This window comes from Erinaceus europaeus, chromosome 5 (assembly GCF_950295315.1).
Source record: "Erinaceus europaeus chromosome 5, mEriEur2.1, whole genome shotgun sequence".
Classification (NCBI taxonomy): Eukaryota; Metazoa; Chordata; class Mammalia; order Eulipotyphla; family Erinaceidae; genus Erinaceus; species Erinaceus europaeus.
In genome coordinates this window covers 622,143-647,571 of record NC_080166.1, presented here as the reverse complement: position 1 = coordinate 647,571, position 25,429 = coordinate 622,143, and the positions used below count along the sequence as shown (strand labels likewise).

Genomic DNA, 25,429 nt, shown 5'->3' with positions numbered 1-25,429 from the left:
GTGTCTTTTATTAAAAAAGGAAGGAAGGACGGAAGGAAGGAAGGGAGGGAGGGAGGGAGGGAGGGAGGAAGGATGACTGCTAGGCTCAGAAGCAGTTCACTTGGACAGGAGGCAAGCCCCTGGTGTGAGCCCAGCCCCACTGCTTGGGGAGAGTCTTTGCTGCTGTGGTTCCTTTTCTTCTGTTCCCAGTTGTCTCTGTCTTAAGTACTGGAAATGACCAAAACCAAATTTTATTCATTTTAATGAGAGGAAGGACACCTTAACACTGGTCAACTCTCCATACAGTGTCCAGGGACTGAACCTGGAGCGTCTGAAACACAAGTCCTTCACTCTGTTGCTGAGCAGTCTCTCCAGCTGTTTACTACTTGCTCAGCGTTTCCATAATTATTAACGACACACAGTAAAAAAAAAGTCAGAGGTATTTCATTTCTAATGGCCAGCGAGGATATGGCTATGGACATATAAGGGCTGACCAAGTGAACGTCGTACATGGTAAGACGGAAAATATTCAGCTATCAATTCTCTCAAGGACGTTTTTTGTATTGCTGCCACTTTACCCTTAAAAAACTGAAGCAGAGGGGGTCGGGCGGTGGCGCAGTGGGTTAAGCGCATGTGGCGCAAAGCGCAGGGACCGGCGTAAGGACCCCGGTTCGAGCCCCCAGCTCCCCACCTGCAGGGGAGTCGCTTCACAGACGGTGAAGCAGGTCTGCAGGTGTCTATCTTTCTCTCCCCTTCTCTGTCTTCCCCTCCTCTCTCCATTTCTCTGTCCTATCCAACAACGAATTGCGTCAACAAGGGCAATAATAATAACCACAATGAAGCTACAACAAGGGTAACAAAAGGGGGGAAAAATGGCCTCCAGGAGCGGTGGATTCATGGTGCAGGCACCGAGCCCAGCAATAACCCTGGAGGAGGAAAAAAAAAAAAAAAACTGAAGCAGTAAGAGCGCACTCACCCCATCTTGAAACTCTCCAAAACAATAAACAGAACCTTCCTCACCCTTTCCACTATAACAACATTCAAAGGTAGGAAACAATTCAGGGGGGCAGGGGTGGGTGGTGGCACACCTGGTAGAATGCATATGTTACAATGAACAAGGACCTGGGTTCAAGCCCCCGGTTCCTACTTGCAGGGGGAAAAGCTTTGCAAGTGGTGAAGCAGGGCTGCAGGTGTCTATCTCTCCCCCTTCTCTATCACTGTGTTCCCTTCTCAATTTCTGTCTCTATCCAATAAATAAAATAAAGATAAAAAAGAGAGAATATAAGACAATCTGGCTGGGCACACTAAACCACAAGCTCAGTAAACTAAGATTCAAATAAAAGTCTTATTAAGCCAAATAGTACCATACCGTGACAATAGTAGTTTGCAAAGAAAGTGAACAAAGGTTCTCATTCTAAATCTGCAAGATGAAATGCAACACTAAGAGTAACTAGGGAAAACAAAATCATTGGGGGCCAGGTGGTGCTGTACCTGGTAAAGCACACAAGTGTGTAAGGTACAAGGTTCAAGCCCCCAGTCCCCACTCAGGAGAGAGGTCTCACAAGTGATGAAGCAAAGCTGCAGGTCTTGGTATCGCCCCACTCCCTTCCCTCTCAATTTCTGTCTCTATTCAAAACAAATGAAAATTAGATTTTTTAAAATAAATCTTTAAAATTTTTTTACATTTATTTATTTATTTATTTATTTATTTATTCTTTTTGTTGCCCTTGGTTTTTATTGTTGTTGTAGTTACTATTGTTGTTGATATTGATGTCGTCGTTGTTGGACAGGACAGAGAGACATGGAGAGAGGAGGGGAAGACACAGAGGGGGAGAGAAAGACAGACACCTGCAGACCTGCTTCACCGCCTGTGAAGCGACTCCCCTGCAGGTGGGGAGCCGGGGGCTCGAACCCGGGATCCTTACGCCGGTCCTTGCGCTTTGAGCCACGTGCGCTTAACCCGCTGCGCCACCACCCAACTCCTATGAAAATTAAATTTAAAGAGAGAGTGTAGCATTATTTCTCTCCATATTCAAATCATCTTTGTAATACCTGCTTTAAAATCCGTTCTATAGACCCCTGGTCCATTTTGCTGGTAACCGCATCTTTCCTCAGTCTTGCAGCTACAGTTCCAAGGTAATCAAGAGACGCAACTCTTAGCGCCATCTCCGTGGACTTGTTACTGAACTGATGAACCTACAGATCAAAGTAAAGAGATTTACAGTCTGATTCACATCGACAGTCAATATATTAACTTACTATGCATACCACAGTACGGGAACATTAATCATCTTTTTTTCATAAAGAGACTTTTTAATTTGTAAAGACTGAGATTTTTTCATTTCACCAAATTATTGATTAAACTTCTGTATAAATCCAGTCATTTCAGAAGAGTTTATTGGGCTAGAATTCTGATGCCTGTGAACTGTTGTACAGGCAGGTTGTGAAAGCCTTTCAGTAACCTGTACTACATAAGTCCAAATGGAGCTAAACATAACTCACAATAATATTTCCTTGCATTTTTCTATTGTATTCCCACAGTGTTAAAATGACAAAGAATTCACCGTAGTCAGATTCATGCTTTCAAAATGAGGCAGCTGTAACTTCTTGCTCAGAAATAATATTCTACGCTGACCCACCACCCACCACCCTATGTTTTCTATGTCACAAGATGAAAGGACACAACAATTTTAGTTTTCTACAAGGCACTGACAGTACTGTGTATAGTTATGTACATGCAAAAAGTAGAGATGCAATGGTCATATTTCCTTACACATTGTTAAAGAATTCATCATCTGTGAATCAGAGTACATCCTCATTATGTTGTCTTCTAGTAAGCTAATAATCTTTAAATGCTATACTCTTACCAACAGTCTCCCTAACAAACTAAGGAGGAGTTCAGCAGCTGGCCACTCAGGCTTATTGACTGTTGAAAGAAGGTCTTGGACAAAGTTTTCAAATAGTGGTCTATAGTCTTCTTCACCTTGCTTACTACCACACCTGTGCAGAGACAAATGAAGAGACTGTGAACGGAGGTGTCTGTTAGCTCTCTCGTCTCTGGATATTCTCTGCCACTGAGGAACAACAGGATAACCAAGAAGAAAGGAGCATTAGGCAAATGAAGAGACTGTGAACGGAGGTGTCTGTTAGCTCTCTCGTCTCTGGATATACTCTGCCACTGAGGAAGAACAGAATAACCAAGAAGAAAGGAGCATTAGGCAAACTACAGTTTAAAATTGATACAACCTCTCAAATTTCATTTAAGATTTGATGTATTATTAGAAGGCAGGAGTGACGGACAGAATGAGGATGAAAGTGAGAGGGACTGAGAACACCTCAACTCTGCTTGTCTCTGGCAGAGTGAAGTCCTGGTGCCTCAGGAGTGCAAGGTGATGCTCTTACAGGCCGAGTTATGCCCAGACTTGACAACCCCACTCCCTGCTACCAGAGGAAATGCGTTCCTGATTAACGCTAGCCTTGCAGATGATGCACCTCTTTAGTTAACAGAGAGGAGGAGGAGGAGGAGGAGGAGGAGGAGGAGGAGGAGGAGGAGGAGGAGAGCCCTAGTGATTGCCCTAAGTCCTTACATTCTTATGCTGATCACTTCCCCACACCATTTTCTCACAGTTTACTCAAGAAAACTGAGAATGTCAACATCTAGAATCCAGCATTACAAACAAGGTCACACAATAAGAGTTTTACTTCTCTATTACATTTTAAACCATCAGGATCAAGGAAGAGGGACACATACTGAAGGTTCAGGTTAGAGAAGAGGATTTTGACTCAATGTTAATGAGCTGTTATCAATTCTGGTGAAACCAAAGTCAGAACATGTTCAACGCTACTCACTTTTTAAGGAAAATGGAGAGAAAGTTTTGGGCTGTTCGCATGGCTGTCTCATAGGAGTTGGTAATTAGGATGTCTTGGTCAACCTACATGGAGAAACATTGATTTACACAGTTACTTCCCATTCCCATGCTTTTGTCATTTACTGATGAGTATGAGTGATCCACTTCAACTCTAAAATGCTGAACCAAAGGGAAGCCATAGATAGCACAAAACATATTTAATACTTTAAAGAAACAAAAAAGTTGGTGGGTTCACTTAAATTTACCAACTTATGTGAAAATGGCAAATGTGACAACAGTGTGCTGCTTATCATGATTTATCAAAATTAACTAGACATGCAACAATTTTGGAAAAAAAATCCAATTACAAAGTTTATCAACCACTGGAATATAATACAAAAGCAAATTCCATTCCCTCACTAGAATATCAAGTCCAGGAAGTAGTCAATTCTAAGTTGTAGAAACCTAGAAAGTGAACAAATAAATGTCAAAGGAAGTGCTCAAGTTCACTAGTAAGCAGAAAAGCGAAATAAAACACAAAATAATTTTATGATAATCAGACAGACAAGTAAAAAGGAAGACTGATACTAACATAAACAAGAGAGGTGAATAGTTTTGTGACCCTTTTCAAGGAAGGGAAGGAACACTGAAACACTGATTAGGAGAGGGAGAGAAAATACTCAGGGTGGTCCAGGAGGTAGTGCAGTGAATAAAGTGTTGGGCTCTCAAATGTGAGGTCCTGAGTTTGATCCCCAGCAGCACATGTACCAGACTGATGTCTGGTTCATTTTTTTTCTCTCTCTATCCTCCTCTCCCTCTCATTAATAAATAAAATATTTAAAAAGAAGGAAAGAAAGGAAGAGAGAAAGAAAGGAAGGAAGGAAGGAAGGACGGACCCAGGACCTCCAATTCCCAATAGCTTCCTCTTCTTTTTTTTTGCCTCCAGGGTTATTGCTGGGGCTCAGTGCCTGAACTATGAATCCACTGCTCCTGGGGGCTATTTTCCCCATTTTTTTTTTTTTTGCTGCCCATGTTGTTATTGGACAGAACAGAGAGAAATTGAGAGAGGAAGGGGAGACAGAAAGACAGACACCTGCAGACCTGCTTCACCGCCTGTAGATGGGAAGCTGGGGGCTGGAACCAGGACCTTCACATGGTTCTTGCGCTTCACCCACTGCGCTACCGCCTGGCCCTGCTCCACAGGAATCTTCAAGCTTAATTATAATATCCACTTAGGCAAGAACGGCAGATACACAGGCACTTTATCCTAGAAAATGTTAACAGACTCCTTACTTTTTTGTTTGAGTCCTCTTCCGAGTTGGGATCCTTCTCTGATGAAGGTAAGTGCACCACACACTGAATAAGCTGTAGAACCAGTGCTGTGACCATCTGAATATACATCGGCTCTCCGTCCATATCACTACTGTTCAGCCTTCAGTGGGGAAGAAATGCGTAAGTGACACAGAGTACGGCAGAATCGCAGTATCTGCACGTTACTGAAAATGCCTCCTTTATCAGCATTTCTAGGCACTCGTGTTTCTAACAGTGTCTTTATGTTAAACTTACTCTTAGTAAATAAGAAAAAAGTCCAAGTAAATGTCTCTCTGTACATTTAGATAAAATAAAGGGAAATACAACACTTCATACAAATATCTACAGTATACACCACAGGTCAAATTTTATGGGAAAAAATGATTTTAAAAATGAGCAACGTTTTCAAGATTCTCAGATGGTCATACAGTAGACTATACAACCTCCAACTAAAATATGCTACATATTCAACTATTGGTCACCTATGCTTGAGTATGAGGCTACAGCAAATCTTTATCAGAATGGTTATTATACACATGTTGTATAATAAAGTGTAACAATTATTTTATATGCTGGGAGTAGCTCTTCAAACTTAACAGATACTTGTCAATACACAGTTATTAAAAAAAAAAAAACCAAGAAAAATGTTTTATAGAAAAATTTAGGGGTTGGGGGCAAACAGCATAATGATTCTGCAAAGAGGTTCTCATGACTGAGGCTCCAAAGTCCCAGATAATCCAAAAGTAAGCCTACCAGCTAAAGCATCAATACATTTAGTGGCTTTGTATCATAACAGTGTTAACTATCTCTTACAATAAAGGCAACAATGCTACTACAACACTGGGTAACATTCCTTAGTTTACCTATGACAATGGATGCAAAAGCATTTCATCTCCATGTTTTTTTTTTTTTAATTTTTAAATATATTTATTTTCCCTTTTGTTGCCCTTGTTGTTTTATTGTTGTAGTCATTATTAATGTTGTTATGGGACAGGACAGAGAGAAATGGAGAGAGGAGGGGAAGACAGAGAGGGGGAGAGAAAGACAGACATTTGCAGACCTGCTTCACCGCTTGTGAAGCGACTCCCCTGCAGGTGGGGATCCTTTTGCCCGTCCTTGCGCTTGATGCCATGCGCGCTTAACCCGCTGAGCTACCGCCCGACTCCCTCTGTGCTTATTCTCTATACTAACTCAGAAAAAAAAATTTTTTTGTTTTCCTTTAAAAGTATTATTTAAGGAATTTCTACTATAGAAAGGATTAAGTTTGGGGTTGGCTGGTGGCAAGCCACTGAGCACACAGGTAGTCATGGACAGGGACCAGAGATCAAGTCCCTGCCCCCACCTGCAGAGGGCAGCAGTGCCACCAGTTCATCACCCCTGTAAATCTGACAGATGACAGGTGATAGGGTACATACAGGTCAGGTGGGACCAGCAAAAGGACTCAGGTTTAAACCCCTGCTCCACACCTACAGGGTGGGCACTTTAAGAATGGTAAAACACGGGGAGTCGGGCTGTAGTGCAGCGGGCTAAGCGCAGGTGGCGCAAAGCACAAGGACCGGCATAAGGATCCCGGTTTGAACGCCGGCTCCCCACCTGCAGGGGAGTCGCTTCACAGGCAGTGAAGCAGGTCTGCAGGTGTCTATCTTTCTTTCCTCCTCTCTATCTTCCCCTCCCTCTCTCTATTTCTCTCTGTCCTATCCAACAGAGACAACAATAATAACTACAACAATAAAACAACAAGGGCAACAAAAGGGAATAAATAAATAAAATAAATATAAAAAAATAAAAAAAAAAAGGATGGTAAAGCATGTCTACAGGTGTCTGTTCTATTAAAAAAAAAAAAAGAAAAAGAAACAGTGGCCTCTGGGAGGGGTGAATTTATAGGGCCAGAAATAACCCTGATGGCAATTATAAATATATATAAAGGATTAAGTCTGAGTTCCTCAGGATGGCTTATAAAACTCTCCTTGGGGAAATAGGAGAGTGGAGTAGCCCTTGGGAGCCCACTGCAGGGTGATGGAAAAGGCCCTATGTTGGCAGACACCTATCACAAGGAGATGAGAAAGTAAACCTAATGAAGATTAAAAAAATAATAATCAATAAACAAGAAGGGAACTCCTCACTGAGGGTGGATGAGACAGCTCAGCTCAGCAGCAGGGCCTGTTTGCTTCCCCATAACCGCTCCTGAGCCTGGGCCCCTGCACTGGGGGAAGCTTCACTGCCACCCATATAATCTCTTTCCTCTCTCGTCTCTCGCTCTCCATCCACCTGCAGAATACTTGTCCAGAGCAGAGAAGCCCGGCAAAGAATAAATAAAGCAAACAAGTCTCACTGAACTGCCTCCCTCTCTGCAGAACCATAAACTTCCCGTGTGCTTTCCTAGTTAGGAGCTCTTCATCACACACCCTCCAAACATTTGCTAAAAGTCTGGGAAGGTCTGGCCATCTGAGTTATTTCTCTCTGGTGCAGTCAGGGCCTCACACATGTGTGATTTCAATGCTTCAGGATTTCTCCTCCCCAGTCCGACAGGGAGGGAGCCAGGAGGAGACACTACAGCACTCCCAGGAGTCACCCTGCTTGACCCTGGGCCACGCACACAGCAGGTCCTGCAGTAGCTGATGAGCTCCCTCTCCAGTCCTGGCTATCACAGGTAGTGAGGAGTTTCAGTACTATCATTAGTACCTCTCGTATTTTGTAGGCTGAGGTGAGGGTGGCTGCTAAGAACCTTGCAATGTCAGGATAGTTCTGTACAACGTTACATAACTCAACACCAGCATCACTGAGGCTGATACAGACCTTTCATAGATCAGAACCACTTGCTTTTTTTGGTTTTGTTTTTTCTTTTTCTCTTATACTTGCGAAGGCAGAAGACAGAGATAGAGAGAGGCCTGCTGCACTGCTAGTGAGGCTTCCCCCTGTAGGTGAGGAGCAGGGGTCTTGAACCCAGGATCTGGCGCACAGTGATAATGTGCATTAACTGGTGTGCCACCGCCCAGCCTCCCATCGCTCACTTTTTCAACTCCCTCAAATATAGTGTTATTTCATACAGTGTAAGCTATTCCTCATGCTGTCTTAAATCAAAAAGTTTCTTTTATTGTTCATTTAAAAGACTACTTCTGAGTTTTGAGTAGAGTAATTACCCGATGACTACCACAATGGAGTCCTTCGTTATGCCTGACCACTGCTACAACTCCTTACCTGAAGTTCCGTAAACTCCTCTTGCTAGTTGGTAATCTTGCAAGTGAAGTAAAAATTTCTTCCAAAATTAACTGCCTATGTTTTTCATATCTTGAGAAAACCTGTTTAATAGTTAGTTATGAGATTCCAAATTAAGTCACAATTATCTGAAAACAAACCAAAAATGTTACCTCCCCATATAATAATAATAAAAAGCCAGTTAAGATAAAAATGTTTTCAGAATTTTCAATGGTAATAAATTATATAATTTGCTAAACTTTTCCTGAGAATTGTATACTGTTGTAAAAGTCAAAGCTTCTATTATGTCTATTTAGAGGAATATGAAGCCTTGGATATGGAAAGCAAGATATGAACTTGTAAAAATAATTATGATTTCATTATAAAAATCAAAGTCATTAACTACCGTACTAACTATGGAAAATTCATTTTTACATTTTTTTTTAAACCTGAAGTTATCAGTATTGTTTTTATGGAGAGAGAAAAATGTGAATTAGTTATACTTACTGCAGTGACAAGCTTAATGGCACATAATTGTAGTTCACTGACATTTTCCACAAAAAATGGTGTTATTCCCATGGATGATACCTGCACACACACAAGAGTCTTAGAAGAAATCTCACTTGAGTTCCATGACACTCAGCCTTCTGAAACTCCAATCAGTCCTAACCTACCGGCAAGCCCTCAGTCTCTTGTTCAGCCCCATGCAGTCAGCACACAGCTCTTCTGCCCTCTTTCTTCTCCAGCAAAATGATTCTGTCTTCCTCACTGTCATCAACTGAACTGGCTTACAAGTTACCACTGCCTTCAAAACATATCTTCCCAGTCTGTGCTGCAGAGACAGTTCACCAAGAAAGCTTGTCGTGTGAGTGACTGGGGTCTACTCTAGCACCGGAGGGGAGTGCCACAGCACCAGGGGAGGCTCCTGTGGGAGAGTGTCTGTCTGTCTGAATAAGAAATGGTCCGCAAATGGTGAAATCACACATGTGCAAGGGCTTGATTCCATATATGAATAAAGTTCAGAATTTATACTATTCTCACTTGTTTTATGCTTAAAACATTTCTTTTGAACTCAGGTTCTCTCAAAGTGTATAATCTAGATAGAGAAAGACGAAACGCTTCAACAGACTCACCTGGAGAATCGTTGTGTCCGTAAGAAGCTGTATCTCTAGCAGTTCTGATAAGCTGCTAACAATGTCACAAACTTTATTGTAAAGCATCACTATTACTCGTTGCTTATGGGTAGAACATTTAGCCCGTTTTGCTTTTGAACTTAATAAACCTCCTAAAATGAAAATTAAAAAAAGGAATAAAAATATCAACTTTCAATGTTACTTCATAATCGGCACTAGCGCTTTTTATTTTACTTACATAAAACTAAAACCTGGTGGGCAGAGGGTAGATAGCATAATGGTTATGCAAACAGACTCTCAGGCTTGAGGCTCCCAACTCCCAGGTTCAATCCCCTGTACCACCATAAGCCAGAGCTGAACAGTGCTCTAGTTAAATAATAATAAAAAAATTAAAACCTGGCAGATATGCCTGGTTAATTGAAAATTCTATTCTAGAGATATTAGAAAGTATTCTCAGAACATAATCCCTTATGCTTTTTTGGTACTTATGAAATTCTTTTTTAATTTTTTTTCCTTCATTGGGGATTAATGGTTTAAAGTCCACAGTAAAATACAGTAGTTGGCGCATGTATCACACCTCCCAGTTTCCCACATCACAACCCAACCCCCAGCAGGTCCTCCTCAGCTACCGTGCCCCAGTCCCTAAACCCCACCCCCCCCACCCCCAGAGTCCTTTACTTTGGTGAAATACACCAACATGAAATTCTTGGATCAGACATATTACTCTAACTTGATTCTTTTCCACTGTAGAAAGTCAGCACGATTTTATTTGTGCTTAAGCTAACTTGCCATTGCTAAGTAACAGGCAGTCAATAGATTATGAACCCAAGTTTCTTTCCCTTTCTTTCACATATATGCCCACCATTTTAGTGTTCATTTATAAAGCTTATCAATAAGAGAAAGAAGGTACCTTAAATCAATTCATCTTCTGTTAACAGTTTGGTTAAAATTAGGGAGATGTGACAAACAAGACCATAAGCTCATACTATCTGAGATTTTCCTGGACACTAATTCTATTATATGTCAAAAGGTCCTAAAGCAAGTACGACTGAGTGTCAGATCAACCAGAAACTCAGTATTCTAGTCAGACCCTAAACCAAAGTCAGTGTTTATTACCATTTACATCATCTAACAATTTGGGATGCATATCAGGTCACTGCACATTGTGTCATTCAAGGTGATAAAATCGTAACAAATAACTGACATTATATTCATCCACTACCTAAAAAAAAAGTCAGGCTAACCTCCATGAGGATCTAGTCTGTAAACAGGATCATACTGAGGATAGAGCGTGTTCTGTAGATGGAATTTAGTGTACTGAATGACTCTCTCAATGACGTCCTCAATGTACACAGCCTTTGGCATGTTGGGGGACGTCATGATGTTCACAGCTGTCAGACAGGCGTCTGCAGATTTCGTGACTCTTTCCATGATAAGGTCTCTCCACAACCTTTCCTCCTCTTCGGTATCATTATTCTAAAACAAAACAAAACCAGCATATTCTCAATGAAAAGTAAAACAGACTTACAGGCTAATAGCCAAAGAATTATGATGCATCATTGGTTTGCCCAAGTTCTTTGAAGGATAGAAAAGCAAAGTATAGTGATGCCATCTGAAGTAAACTTTTTGTTTTCTTGTCTTCGAGCCTAACAGGCCCTCTATCTCTAATTTACTGGCAGATTCACTGGGTTGTATTCTCTACCCAAATCTAAGATTTAACTACGGAGTGTAGCTGTTATAAACAATTCTGTGTTTGGGGCATAAACATTATGACAGAAACAAACAAACAGAGAGTCGGGCAGTAGCGCAACGGGTTAAGCGCACGTGGCGCAAAGCACAAGGACCGGCATAAAGATCCCGGTTCGAGGCCCCGGCTCCCCACCTGCAGGGGTCCCGATTCACTGGTGGTGAAGCAGGTCTGCAGGTGTCTTTCTCTCCCCCTCTCTGTCTTCCCTATTTCTCTCTCCATTCTTCTCTGTCCTATCCAACAATGATGACATCAATAACAATAATAACTACAACAACAATGAAAAACAACAAGGGCAACAAAAGGGAATAAATAAATAAGTATTTAAAAAAAAAACCAAACTGTAAGGTCTGCTTGTTGTCAGAGCAAAGTGAAAATGAACAACACAGCAGAAAGACTTATTTAAAAGTAGAAGAATGTCAGTTTAACAATTATTCTGAAAGTCTAATAGTAAACACGATTCTTAAAAATATATTAAGAATGCTAAGTGTGAAGAGCACAGGTTGACCCAGAGTGTGACCAAGAGCCAGAGATGAGGGGCACTGCTGGGCAAACAGGGCGCGGAGGCCAGCAGCTGGGGTGCACGTGCTCATGCCCCAGGACCCAGGTTACGGCACCACAGTGCCTATGGCAGGAGGGCCAGTGTGCCACGGTGCTGCTCATTCTCTTGATCTCCTTGCCCTCTCTCTATGGAAGGAAGACAAAAATAAAAGGTTACTAGGAAGGGAGCAGTGCTGTGTAGGCTCCAAGACCAGTGATAACCCTCGAGACGATCAAAAACAAGTGGTTAATGTGAATATTCATACGCCTGAAAATATTCCTCTCTATAAAGGGTCATTTAACAGCTGAGATAAGAATACTTTTTTCTTCTAATTAATTTATTTATAAGAAAGCTAGAGAGAGAGAAAGAGAGAGAAGAAACCAGGCATTACTCTGGTACATGTGCTGCCGGGGATTGAACACAAGACCTCATGGTTGAGAGTCCAATGCTTTATTCACTGCACCATCTCCCGGAACACAAGACTACCTTTTATTTTACACACCAGCAGTTTGAACTACAGTGTTTTTAACCTTTAAAAGAGAAAATTTATTATTATTATAATGATGATGACCAGAGCACTGATTAGCTCTGGCTTATGGTGGTGTGGGGGATTGAACCAAGGACTGTGGAGCCTCAGGCATGAGAGTCACTTTGCATAACCATTATGCTATCTATCCTGAGCCCTTATTTCTTAGTTTTTTATTTGACAGAGAGAAATTTAGAGAGGCAGATAGAAAGAGAGACACCTGGGAGTCGGGCTGTAGCGCAGCGGGTTAAGCGCAGGTAGCGCAAAACACAAGGACCGGCATAAGGATCCTGGTTTGAACCCTGGCTCCCCACCTGCAGGGGAGTCGCTTCACAGGCGGTGAAGCAGGTCTGCAGGTGTCTATCTTTCTCTCCCCCTCTCTGTCTTCCCCTCCTCTCTCCATTTCTCTCTGTCCTATCCGACAACAACGACAACAACAATAATAACTACAACAATAAAACAACAAGGTCAACAAAAGGGAATAAATAAATAAAAATAAAATATTAAAAAAAAAGAGAAAAAAAGACAGAGAGACACCTGCAGCCCTGCTTCACCACTTGTAAAGCTTTCCCCTGCAGGTGGGGACCTGAGGCCTGAACCTAGTCCTGGTGCACTGTGACATGTGCGCTCAGCTGGTTGTGCTATTACCCACCCCCCAAAACTATTAAAAAGTCAGCACTAGGAAAAGATGGACATTTTCATCAAGCCATTCAACTACCAACACCACCCAAGACTATTTCTCTCTACACTTCACTCCATGTACATCACTTCATGGTCCTGTGGCTTCATTTTTCTCCTGAGATAAAATCCAGTGCACGTTCAGCTCTATACAGTGCTGTGTGCATATGAGAACCAAAGTATGCACACTTGTTATGCTCAGACTCCTGTATCTTTCCAGACATACATACTACGTTGACAGTTATTACTGGATGAGAATGTGGATTTTTTGTACTTGGTAATGTTGCTACAGAAACATACATACCACCACTGTAAACAGGCCTTTACAAGGACAACTCAAAACCTCCCTCAGTCCTTAGTTCTTAATTCAGTCATGACAGCAACACCAAGATCAATGTGAATGCACACATGGGTTTGAAAGCCTGCTACAATGCTACAAAGGTAGATTGCGTGAATCAGGTCATAAAACAACACACCAAACTGCTCTTTTTTAATATAAATATGCTAAAGTGTAATAACTGCTACAGCTAACATTTACTGAGATTTAAAACGGGCCAGACACAGCTTTACGTACTTTCCATGAATTTTACTTTTTAGTATTTAGATAGAGGCAGAGAGACAGGGAGGAAAAGAGGGAGGGAGGCAGAGAGACAGAGACAAAGAGAGGGAGAGAGATGAGGAGAGAGCGTGGCACTGAAGCCCCCTTCAATGTCGTGGGGACTGGCCGTACGCCTGGGCTGTGCACACGGCAAAGCAGTTCACTACCCAAGCAAGCTACTAGGATGTTGGTAACATCACAACGCAGTTTTTTTCTGTTTTTTTCCTATGCAAAAATGCGTCGTAACTTTTCCAGCAACTTGGTATTTTTTGGTCCATTTACATGAGTTTATCTAGCTCTTTCTAGTTCTCTGAGCTAGATATAAAACAGTATAGAAACTAGCACATGGTTGCTGACCATTTTGCCAAGACAGGTTAAGAAAACTACTATAGCTATCATCTCCTAAAGAAAAGGACACTTCAAGCACTCTCACCTGCAATTCCACAAGAAAGAACATAAGCAATCTTTCGGACTGAATGAATTCACATGTCTCTACATGGAAGCTCTGAACTGACAATGTGCAGCATTAATTTCGAATCACTAAGAGAAAACTCTAGCAGCACTGCTCAGGAATTGAACTAGTGAATTGTGGCAAATCTCCTAATACAGCAAAGATGCTAGGGGAAACATGTGCATCTCAACAACAGTAACATTAAAATTGATCTTGATGGGAGTCGGGCGGTAGCGCAGCGGGTTAAGCGCAGGTGGCGCGAAGCACAAGGACCGGCATAAGGATCCCGGTTTGAGCCCCTCAGCTCCCCACCTGCAGGGGAGTCGCTTCACAGGCGGTGAAGCAGGTCTGCAGGTGTCTGTCTTTCTCTCCCCCTCTCTGTCTTCCCCTCCTCTCTCCATTTCTCTCTGTCCTATCCAACAACGACAACTACAACAATAAAACAAGGGCAACAAAAGGGAATAAATAACAAAACAAAAAAAATTAAAGAAAAATTGATCTTGATCTCAAACTTACATGATTTAATAAGGTGGAAAGTTTTGACCCATCTTGAATGTTCTTCTCCAAGATATTGAGGACTTTCACAGTTTTGTCAGTCGAAAGCTAAAATAGAAATATAAGTTCTCTTATCAATCAGGGGGTAAATGACAAGAAACATTCTGTATAATTACTTATTTTCTACATAATGTGAAGTATCTACCATTCTTTTCAAGATTGAGAAAAGAAACTTTCTATTTGAGATTCTCTACTGAATCAGGTAATGAAATATTTGTTTCTGAAAGTGGGTACATATGTATGTTACTAACTCAATTTTTACCTTACGGATAACTGAGACTTAGTTTCTTCTTTTTTCTCCACTTTTATTAGCGACCTAACAGTGCTTTACAAAATTCTAAGATTTCAGGGGGATAATATCATAATCCCACATATGGTCTGCTTTTTATTGTTTTTAATTGTCAACCAAAGCACTGCTTAGTCCTGTCTTATGTGGTGCCAGGGGGTAAGCCCGGGACCTGGAAACGTAGGCACGAAGGTCTTCTGCAGAACCACTATGTACCTCCCTTGCCCAGGCCTCTGACACCTGGCCCCTGCTCTTACAGCAATGACATGAGCACACAGCTGAAGACACATACACACTCACACCCCTTAAGATTCCATTTCTGATTTAATTAAAATGTGGTTTTAATGCAATTCTGGTATCTTAAATTCATGAGGGTATTTTGAACAAAAGAAGCATGAAACTGCGAAAGGATAAAAGATACAAATGTGAAATAAGATTGCTTGACTGCACGAAAGTATTTTATTGATGTTTTATTTGAAAAATCAGTGGTCAGTTTAGAGGTCTGCCCGGTGGCAACTGTTACTCATATTATCTTGGTCAAGAAAGTTTAAGATTGGACCTTCAACCACATTAGACAGAAAAGTCAAATGGGAGGCTAGAGTAGCTCATAAATAATAAAGAAATTATTATTTTAATAATAAAAGAAAAATTCACCCAGATATTCCTTTAAGAAAAGTCCACAACAGACTAAACTACTGTGGTCTGCGAGGCAGCCCAGAGGAGAAAGTGTTGGCTCGCAGGCATGAGGTTCTGAGTGTGTGGCCCAGTACCACATTGCCAGAGTGGTGCTCTAGTTCTAAGTAAGTAAATAAACTACTGAGACTTCTGGGAAACTGTCCATACTTTGAAAATTCAGTAAATTCACGTTTTCAAATAGGAATGCTAGTAGTATGTAATCATGGAACTTATGTGTAGAAATCTAAGAATCAAATTCCTACGTACACGGCAAATGAGCATTTATCTCTCTTGGTATGGAACCACACTGACAGAAACATTAACTCCTGGTTAATGCTGTGGTTATGTCTGTCTGACTTTAAAAACCAAACTCACGGAGTCCTGTGTACTGTTAGTGGAATACAAACTGGTGTAGTTCCTATGGCAAATTTATTCCTTCAACAGAAATACTGCTCAGCTCTAGCTTGTGGTGGTACCAGTGACTGAACCTGGGGGTCTCTACTCCTCAAACATAAGATTCTATTGCACTATAGCTGGCACTATCTCCCCAACCCTCTGTATTTCTTTCTTTCTTTTTTTTTTTATTACCTGTTGTCTCTCTCTTTTTTAAAAAATATTTATTTATCCATTTTTGTTGTCCTTATTGTTTTATTGCTGTCGTCGCTGTTGGATAGGACAGAGAAATGGAGAGAGGAGGGGAAACCAGAGAGGGGGAGAGAAAGACAGACACCTGTAGACCTGCTTCACTACTTGTGAAGCGACTCCCCTGCAGGTGGGGAGCTGGGGGCTCAAATCGGGATCCTTATGCTGGTAGCGCAGCAGGTTAAGCGCATGTGACACAAAGTGCAAGGACCGGCTTAAGGATCCTGGTTCAAGCCCCCAGCTCCTCACCTGCAGGGGAGTCGCTTCACAGGTGGTGAAGCAGGTCTGCAGGAATCTCACCTTCTGCACCCTATTAGGGAGTACCTCCCTAATACTTCCTCTCCACTTTTCCAAGCTTTGGGTCCATGATTGCTCAACAATTTGTTTGGCTTTGTATGTTAACTCTCTTTTCAGTCACCAGGTTCCAGGTGTCATCAGGATGCCGGCCAGACTTCCCTGGATTGAAGACCCCACCAATGTGTCCTGGAGCTCAGCTTCCCCGGAGACCCACCCTACTAGGGAAAGAGAGAGGCAGACTGGGAGTATGGACCGACCAGTCAACGCCCATGTTCAGCGGGGAAGCAATTACAGAAGCCAGACCTTCTACCTTCTGCAACCCACAATGACCCTGGGTCCATGCTCCCAGAGGGATAGAGAATGGGAAAGCTATCAGGGGAGGGGTAGGATATGGAGATTGGGCGGTGGGAATTGTGTGGGGTTGTACCCCTCCTACCCTATGGTTTTGTTAATTAATCCTTTCTTAAATAAAAAAGAAAAAAAAAAAAAAGAAAAGGTCAACATAGTAAAAAAAAAAAAAAAAAAGAATTTTGGTCCACACTCCCAGAGGGGGAGAAGTGATAGGGGAAGATGATCAGAGGGCTCTGAACTCCAACTCAGCACCCAGAGAGAGGAGGAAAAGAGGAGAGACATTTGGAAATAGTAACAGGCGTGGGTGCTACTTGGAAGGGACGAGTGCAGGGCCATCGGGAAAATGGGCAAATACTATGAATCTAGACAGATAGTTCTAGAAAGAACAGTCAACCTGTATCTGCAACCTTGGCAGACCCGCTGCTGTAGCTTCCAATGGAGAGAGTGGGGATTCAGAACTATGGTGGTGGGGGTGGGGTGGTTATACTCCTTATCCTCCAATGGAGAGAGTGGGGATTCAGAACTATGGTGGTGGGGGTGGGGTGGAGTTATAGTCCTTATCTTTTAGTTTTGTTGTTTGATCTGTTTTTGTTTTGCTTGTTTTTACCAGAGCACTGCTTAGCTCTGATTTCCATTATTTTAATTTTTGTACATCAATATTAAGTCATTAATAATTTTTCCAAAGGCACCAATGGATAAAAGGATAAAGGAAATATAATCGTGCTTTTGGCCAAGGCTAGATGTAGAGCGACACAGAGTGTCCATTAGGTTTGCTTACAGAGTCTGGGCCACACAACCTAACATCGACTGTGACAGGACACAACTGAACAGATATAGCAGGATATTAACCAGCCCTTAGAGGAAGGGGCTCTTCATTCCATCAGCACATGTGGAATCAGAGGGCAAGGGAACTTCCCTAAACTAAATATTTCTGATGGTAAAAGATGACAAGTGTTAAGGTTTTAGAAGTAAGTGGAATATAAACACCAACCAACAATGACTGAGACTCCTAGAGGTGATTGGTAGCTGTCAAATGAGGAGGTATGTAAAGTAGGTATCAGAAGGCACAAAACTTCTTTTTTGCTTTTTAAATATTTATTTCCATTTGTTGCCCTTGTTGTTTTTTATTGTTGTGGTTATTATTGATGTTGTTGTTGCTGGGTAGGACACAGAGAAATGGAGAGAGGAGGGGAATACCGAGGGAGAAAGAAAGATAAGACACCTGCAGACCTGCTTCATTCACTGCCTGTGAAGCAACTCCCTGCAGGTGGGGAGTTACTTACACTTTGCACCACCTGGGCACAGAACTTCTAAGTTACAAGTCCCAGGGATGTAATGTATAACAGAACAACTACAGATAATGACAATGATTTAAAAAATTGCTAAGACTTTCACAAAAAGTCACACACACACACACACACACACACACACACACACACACACACAATCAGTAACCCCCTGGTGATGGGTATTCACTAGACTTACTAATAACTGCATATATTTGACTACAGTTAACACAATTATGCACTGTGATCATCTTAGCCTACACAGCAATATTGATGTATGCTGGAAAATTCAAATAATGTTAAATGCCAATTGTATTTTACTAAAAATTCAAATCCATGGCATATTTTTATTTGGAATACGGGCAATATATAAAATACTAAAATAATTACATTTTAGCTTTCAAAAACATAAAAATATTTTCCAGCTCAGTATTATAAAAATGCAACAACAAAATTGCTTAGAATAAACTCCACAGGAAGGGCTGGTAAGATAGCATAGTGGTTATGCAGCAGACTTTGCCTGAGCCTATATGTAGTGAAGTTATATAATTAACAATGTAGTAAAATTATAGTTTTAAGTTTTTACTGCTGCAAATAACTAAAGTAAGTACCTCAGGAAAATTTAGATAATTTCTGCATTAAAAATGTAAACATTTATTTGATTCAAGCTTTTAAAAAAGAAATTTAGATTCCCAGAAGGTAGTCATAAAAAGTCAGCTTTCTAAGTGTCAGATTTTAGATCTATGAATCAAACTTTGGTGATATACCTTATCCATTATACCCATCGCTTTGATTTTAGCAGATTCACTGCCAAGTTCATTAAGCTGATGTTTTCCTAATAGTAGTTCCTGAGGAATTTCATCGTCATCACCTGAAACCAAATCAGAGATGAAGTTAAAGAAATGTCTTCCAACAGTAAGCTAAACTTTTCAATAAAATTCCGGAAGCACACACATAAACAGCCCAAGGTCCTTATGTAAACCTAAAGCCGGTCCTGAATGGATGAGGAGAGGATGGGTTCTGATCAAGTGTCAAGTGCAGGGAGGTGTCTTCTCTTGATTTCTGTAGAGACACTAGCTGCACCGTGGACCCTTCTGCACAGTGCTCTCTGCCCCCAGGAGCCTGACCTGGATGGACTACATCAACAGTCTTCCATGCCCTCTGGCTTCTGTCAGAAGACCAAAGAGGAGGAGAGTGGGGTCAGGGTTTTCATATCCCCGACTCCTTTCTTTGAGAAGCTCCTCAGGCTGTCTAAACGTTTACTGCTTTTCCCAAAGCAGTCTACTCTAAAACGGCTTTTCCTCTTCCTGAGTATGTTCTGGTAACTTGCGCTTATCCTTATTCCTTTAGGCACAGGATGGCAACAGCCCCATGGCTGTCTCTCTGGATTCTGGCACTGTCTGCCTACTTTGTAATCAGCCTCTTTATAATAAGCCCTTCCAAGCTATGTTGACTTAAGAGTACCATTTGTGTTCATGTTGGGGTCTTAAATGACACTGAAGATAGCTTCTTAGCACAGAAGTTTTAGAAGTGGTAAAACTGATAGTCCCAATAAGGAGGAAATGCACTGATGACAGTTAAGTAAGCTACAAAATCAAGCAAATCTTGTAAAATAAAGAGTACTATACTTTCTCAAGCGTTCCCAAATGTAGTAGATGAACTTACACCAGCACTACAGGATGCCACCTCCCTTCTGTATGAACTAGACGCCAGTATATGTGCCAGAACCAGTTCACCATCTCTCTTCTGAATTAGCTATTAGTACCAGACTAGATCACCATCTCTCTTCTGAATTAGCTATTAGTACCAGAACCAGTTCACCACCTCTCTTCTGAAGTAGCTATTAGTACCAGACTAGATCACCATCTCTCTTCTGAATTAGCTATTAGTACCAGACTAGATCACCATCTCTCTTCTGAATTAGCTATTAGTACCAGAACCAGTTCACCACCTCTCTTCTGAAGTAGCTATTAGTACCAGACTAGATCACCATCTCTCTTCTGAATTAGCTATTAGTACCAGACTAGATCACCATCTCTCTTCTGAATTAGCTATTAGTACCAGAACCAGTTCACCACCTCTCTTCTGAAGTAGCTATTAGTACCAGACTAGATCACACCTCTCTTCTGAATTAGCTATTAGTACCAGACTAGTTCACCACCTCTCTTCTGAATTAGCTATTAGTACCAGACTAGTTCACCACCTCTCTTCTGCATTAGCTATTAGTACCAGACCAGTTCACCACCTCTCTTCTGCATTAGCTATTAGTACCAGACTAGTTCACCACCTCTCTTCTGAATTAGCTATTAGTACCAGACTAGTTCACCACCTCTCTTCTGCATTAGCTATTAGTACCAGACTAGTTCACCACCTCTCTTCTGAATTAGCTATTAGTACCAGACTAGATCACACCTCTCTTCTGAATTAGCTATTAGTACCAGACTAGATCACACCTCTCTTCTGAATTAGCTATTAGTACCAGAACTAGTTCACCACCTCTCTTCTGAATTAGCTATTAGTACCAGAACTAGTTCACCACCTCTCTTCTGAAGTAGCTATTAGTACCAGACTAGAGCACCACCTCTCTTCTGAATTAGCTATTAGTACCAGACTAGTTCACCACCTCTCTTCTGCATTAGCTATTAGTACCAGACTAGTTCACCACCTCTCTTCTGAATTAGCTATTAGTACCAGACTAGATCACACCTCTCTTCTGAATTAGCTATTAGTACCAGACTAGATCACACCTCTCTTCTGAATTAGCTATTAGTACCAGAACTAGTTCACCACCTCTCTTCTGAATTAGCTATTAGTACCAGAACTAGTTCACCACCTCTCTTCTGAAGTAGCTATTAGTACCAGACTAGATCACACCTCTCTTCTGAATTAGCTATTAGTACCAGACTAGATCACACCTCTCTTCTGAATTAGCTATTAGTACCAGAACTAGTTCACCACCTCTCTTCTGAATTAGCTAATAGTACCAGACTAGTTCACCACCTCTCTTCTGCATTAGCTATTAGTACCAGACTAGTTCACCACCTCTCTTCTGCATTAGCTATTAGTACCAGACTAGTTCACCACCTCTCTTCTGAATTAGCTATTAGTACCAGACTAGATCACACCTCTCTTCTGAATTAGCTATTAGTACCAGACTAGATCACACCTCTCTTCTGAATTAGCTATTAGTACCAGACTAAATCACACCTCTCTTCTGAATTAGCTATTAGTACCAGAACTAGTTCACCACCTCTCTTCTGAATTAGCTATTAGTACCAGACTAGTTCACCACCTCTCTTCTGAATTAGCCATTAGTACCAGAACTAGTTCACCACCTCTCTTCTGCATTAGCTATTAGTACCAGACTAGTTCACCACCTCTCTTCTGAATTAGCTATTAGTACCAGAACTAGTTCACCACCTCTCTTCTGAATTAGCCATTAGTACCAGACTGGATCACCACCTCTCTTCTGAATTAGCTATTAGTACCAGACTAGTTCACCACCTCTCTTCTGCATTAGCTATTAGTACCAGACTAGTTCACCACCTCTCTTCTGAATTAGCTATTAGTACCAGACTAGATCACACCTCTCTTCTGAATTAGCTATTAGTACCAGAACTAGTTCACCACCTCTCTTCTGAATTAGCTATTAGTACCAGACTAGAGCACCACCTCTCTTCTGAATTAGCTATTAGTACCAGACTAGATCACACCTCTCTTCTGAATTAGCTATTAGTACCAGAACTAGTTCACCACCTCTCTTCTGAATTAGCTATTAGTACCAGACTAGATCACACCTCTCTTCTGAAGTAGCTATTAGTACCAGACTAGATCACACCTCTCTTCTGAATTAGCTATTAGTACCAGACTAGTTCACCACCTCTCTTCTGCATTAGCTATTAGTACCAGACTAGATCACACCTCTCTTCTGAATTAGCTATTAGTACCAGACTAGTTCACCACCTCTCTTCTGAATTAGCTATTAGTACCAGACTAGATCACACCTCTCTTCTGAATTAGCTATTAGTACCAGACTAGTTCACCACCTCTCTTCTGAATTAGCTATTAGTACCAGACTAGATCACACCTCTCTTCTGAATTAGCTATTAGTACCAGACTAGATCACACCTCTCTTCTGAATTAGCTATTAGTACCAGAACTAGTTCACCACCTCTCTTCTGAATTAGCTATTAGTACCAGACTAGATCACACCTCTCTTCTGAATTAGCTATTAGTACCAGAACTAGTTCACCACCTCTCTTCTGAATTAGCTATTAGTACCAGACTAGAGCACCACCTCTCTTCTGAATTAGCTATTAGTACCAGACTAGTTCACCACCTCTCTTCTGAAGTAGCTATTAGTACCAGACTAGTTCACCACCTCTCTTCTGCATTAGCTATTAGTACCAGACTAGATCACACCTCTCTTCTGTTAGCTATTAGTACCAGACTAGTTCACCACCTCTCTTCTGAATTAGCCATTAGTACCAGACTAGTTCACCACCTCTCTTCTGAATTAGCTATTAGTACCAGACTAGTTCACCACCTCTCTTCTGAATTAGCTATTAGTACCAGACTAGTTCACCACCTCTCTTCTGCATTAGCTATTAGTACCAGACTAGTTCACCACCTCTCTTCTGAATTAGCTATTAGTACCAGACTAGATCACACCTCTCTTCTGAATTAGCTATTAGTACCAGAACTAGTTCACCACCTCTCTTCTGAATTAGCTATTAGTACCAGACTGGATCACCACCTCTCTTCTGAATTAGCTATTAGTACCAGAACTAGTTCACCACCTCTCTTCTGAATTAGCTATTAGTACCAGACTAGTTCACCACCTCTCTTCTGAATTAGCTATTAGTACCAGAACTAGTTCACCACCTCTCTTCTGCATTAGCTATTAGTACCAGAACTAGTTCACCACCTCTCTTCTGCATTAGCTATTAGTACCAGAACTAGTTCACCACCTCTCTTCTGCATTAGCTATTAGTACCAGACTAGTTCACCATCTCTCTTCTGCATTAGCCATTAGTACCAGACTAGATCACCACCTCTCTTCTGCATTAGCTATTAGTACCAGACTAGTTCACCACCTCTCTTCTGAATTAGCTATTAGTACCAGACTAGTTCACCACCTCTCTTCTGAATTAGCTATTAGTACCAGACTAGTTCACCACCTCTCTTCTGAATTAGCTATTAGTACCAGAACTAGTTCACCACCTCTCTTCTGAAGTAGCTATTAGTATCTGTACCAGAACTAGTTTACCACCTCTCTTCTGAATTGGTTATTATTATTTGTACCAGTTGACCGTGGCAGAGAAATCACTGACAATAGCTGTAAACAGTGTGTTTGTTTCTAGCAAGGTTTTTAACATTTTAATATTTATAGATAGCATCTTTACATCTTATTATAAACGTAACAGGATACTACATTAATCTCACTGTACAAACTGGCTTACTATTTCAGTACTAGGTTCTGTATTACTTAAAGACAAGCTACTCCTCTTTATATGAATAGTATTAACATATTACTTCTGCTAGACAATACTCAATTAATATTGGCTACTTACATTCAAGTTTGAACTCTAAGGCCCACTCTAGTCTCATCTGTATAGCTTAGTTATTCTAGTCAACTACAGGAGCTGCATTCTTATGATTCTTAACTTGGGCCTGAAAACTATACTTCCGGTTTTTTGTTACACAGGCCTTGGGGTGTGTACGCTAGAGCACTAGTGAGAAAATGAGACACACAGGTTGATGGACGCCGTGAAAACAGGTCATGTACTGAGAACTAAGTATACATAATAAAATAAGTTTACCAAATGCAGTAAAATCCATATCTTCTAAATTATCTAAAATATTCTCTATTGAGGCTGTGAACCTTTTAAAAGTTGAAGAATCCATCATTTCTGTAACAGAGGAAAAACAAAATTTAATTTTATATTTCAAGCAGAAAATGAAAACTGAAGATGATGACTTAAGACAAACTAAGTGTTACCTTCGGGTGTTAGCTTTGGCTCATAAGCTTTCCTCTTCTTTTGCTTTTCTCTTTTCTTCATTTTTCTAGCAACTAAAATTAATAAATAGAGATATTGAAAAGTAGGAAGGACAATTTAAAACACTCCCATTTTTGTTTTCTGTTTCTTCCTGAAGATTAATTACTTAAGTAGTCCTCACTTCCAATACACAGTAAATGTACACTTTGTATGTCTTGACTAAAATCGTTACTTGTTAACGTATGACAATGTCAGATAGGCTTCAGCGTCAGGGCACTGAATCTCAGCTGGCTTATGTAAGAAACCCGTCGGTACCGATCCATTACCCTCACTAAGGCTGGGAGGTGGAGAATAGTCTTCCATGTCAGACTCCGACGGACTCCGGTTCCGACAGCGACCCCCTGAGCTCCTCCTTCCTTCGTGAGAGTGTCCACTCCTCCTGTGATCCCCCGAGCTCCTTCTGTCGCGCTCCTCGTATTCCCAAGCTTTATCATCATCTTTTTTATGTCGCTTCCTAGAGGCTAGAAGCAAACCCCCATGACAAGTAATTTACCTCGTTCAAAGTCACTACTAAACTTAATACTCTAAAAAATGAATCAAACGAGGAACAAAATCTTTGTGTGGGTCAAGCAAATTCTGAGCCATTCTAAGTTGCTTTAGTACTATCTATCTGGACCGAACAGTCTCTACATGCACTCATTCTGCTAATTCATAAAGACAGGAATGGTCCGGGAATTAAAACCACAGTATTCATTTCAAAGAAAGGTAATCGGTGAGTCAGAAACAATTATATTTCTGAATTAATCAGGACATGTAAAACTATCTAGGATTTTAGATGCAAAGTAGAGATATCTTGAAGCATCTGGATTATTAATAGGAGTAAGGTTTGGGAGAAAAGCAAGCTTCTAAGAAAGTGTAAAAGAAATGTGCCTATCCTCAGTTACCAGCGAAGTTAAGCCTGCACTCACTCAGTCTTATCTCCACAGGCTCTGCTAACTAAAGACCACAGCCGAACAGCTGCATCTGCTCGTATGATGAATTCAGTTCTCCAAGCATAGGAGAGAATTTTAAGCTGGTGTGTATCACATAAGCATAGCTATATGTTACCTTCAATCCTTCCAGAGGTCTAAGCATTCTGTTAGTCATCAGTACTGACAGGAGCCTCTAGGCAGACAGATTTCATCTGACACATCAGCTCTGACCAACTATTAAAAAAGTTGCCTAGAGCATTGTGTTTTGAGAACTTTGGAGTCCTGAGAAAGCATCACAGTTGAGCAAGAAAAACTGAGAAGCAATGTCTGTCCAGTGAAAACTGGTTTATTACGTCTACT

The 25,429-nt window shown here is 41.1% G+C and overlaps 1 protein-coding gene across 6 annotated transcripts in view; it reads right to left on the bottom strand.

The window, feature by feature from the left end:
- The window catches only part of NIPBL (NIPBL cohesin loading factor), a 201,431-nt gene that overhangs the window by 42,703 nt on the left and 133,299 nt on the right, over positions 1-25,429 (bottom strand). For 5 of the 6 annotated variants that reach the window (XM_060190959.1, XM_060190960.1, XM_060190962.1 and 2 more), the window contains 13 exons: positions 24,425-24,619; positions 24,101-24,172; positions 23,922-24,011; positions 18,867-18,970; positions 14,526-14,610; positions 10,711-10,941; positions 9,467-9,618; positions 8,841-8,921; positions 8,337-8,437; positions 5,121-5,259; positions 3,829-3,911; positions 2,847-2,979; positions 2,032-2,175 (listed from right to left, as the gene is read on the bottom strand). In XM_060190959.1, the coding sequence (XP_060046942.1) occupies positions 2,032-2,175; positions 2,847-2,979; positions 3,829-3,911; positions 5,121-5,259; positions 8,337-8,437; positions 8,841-8,921; positions 9,467-9,618; positions 10,711-10,941; positions 14,526-14,610; positions 18,867-18,970; positions 23,922-24,011; positions 24,101-24,172; positions 24,425-24,619 (1,610 nt within the window). The remainder of the gene's footprint in view (positions 1-2,031; positions 2,176-2,846; positions 2,980-3,828; positions 3,912-5,120; positions 5,260-8,336; positions 8,438-8,840; positions 8,922-9,466; positions 9,619-10,710; positions 10,942-14,525; positions 14,611-18,866; positions 18,971-23,921; positions 24,012-24,100; positions 24,173-24,424; positions 24,620-25,429) is intronic. The other variant, XM_060190961.1, reaches the window with a different exon arrangement.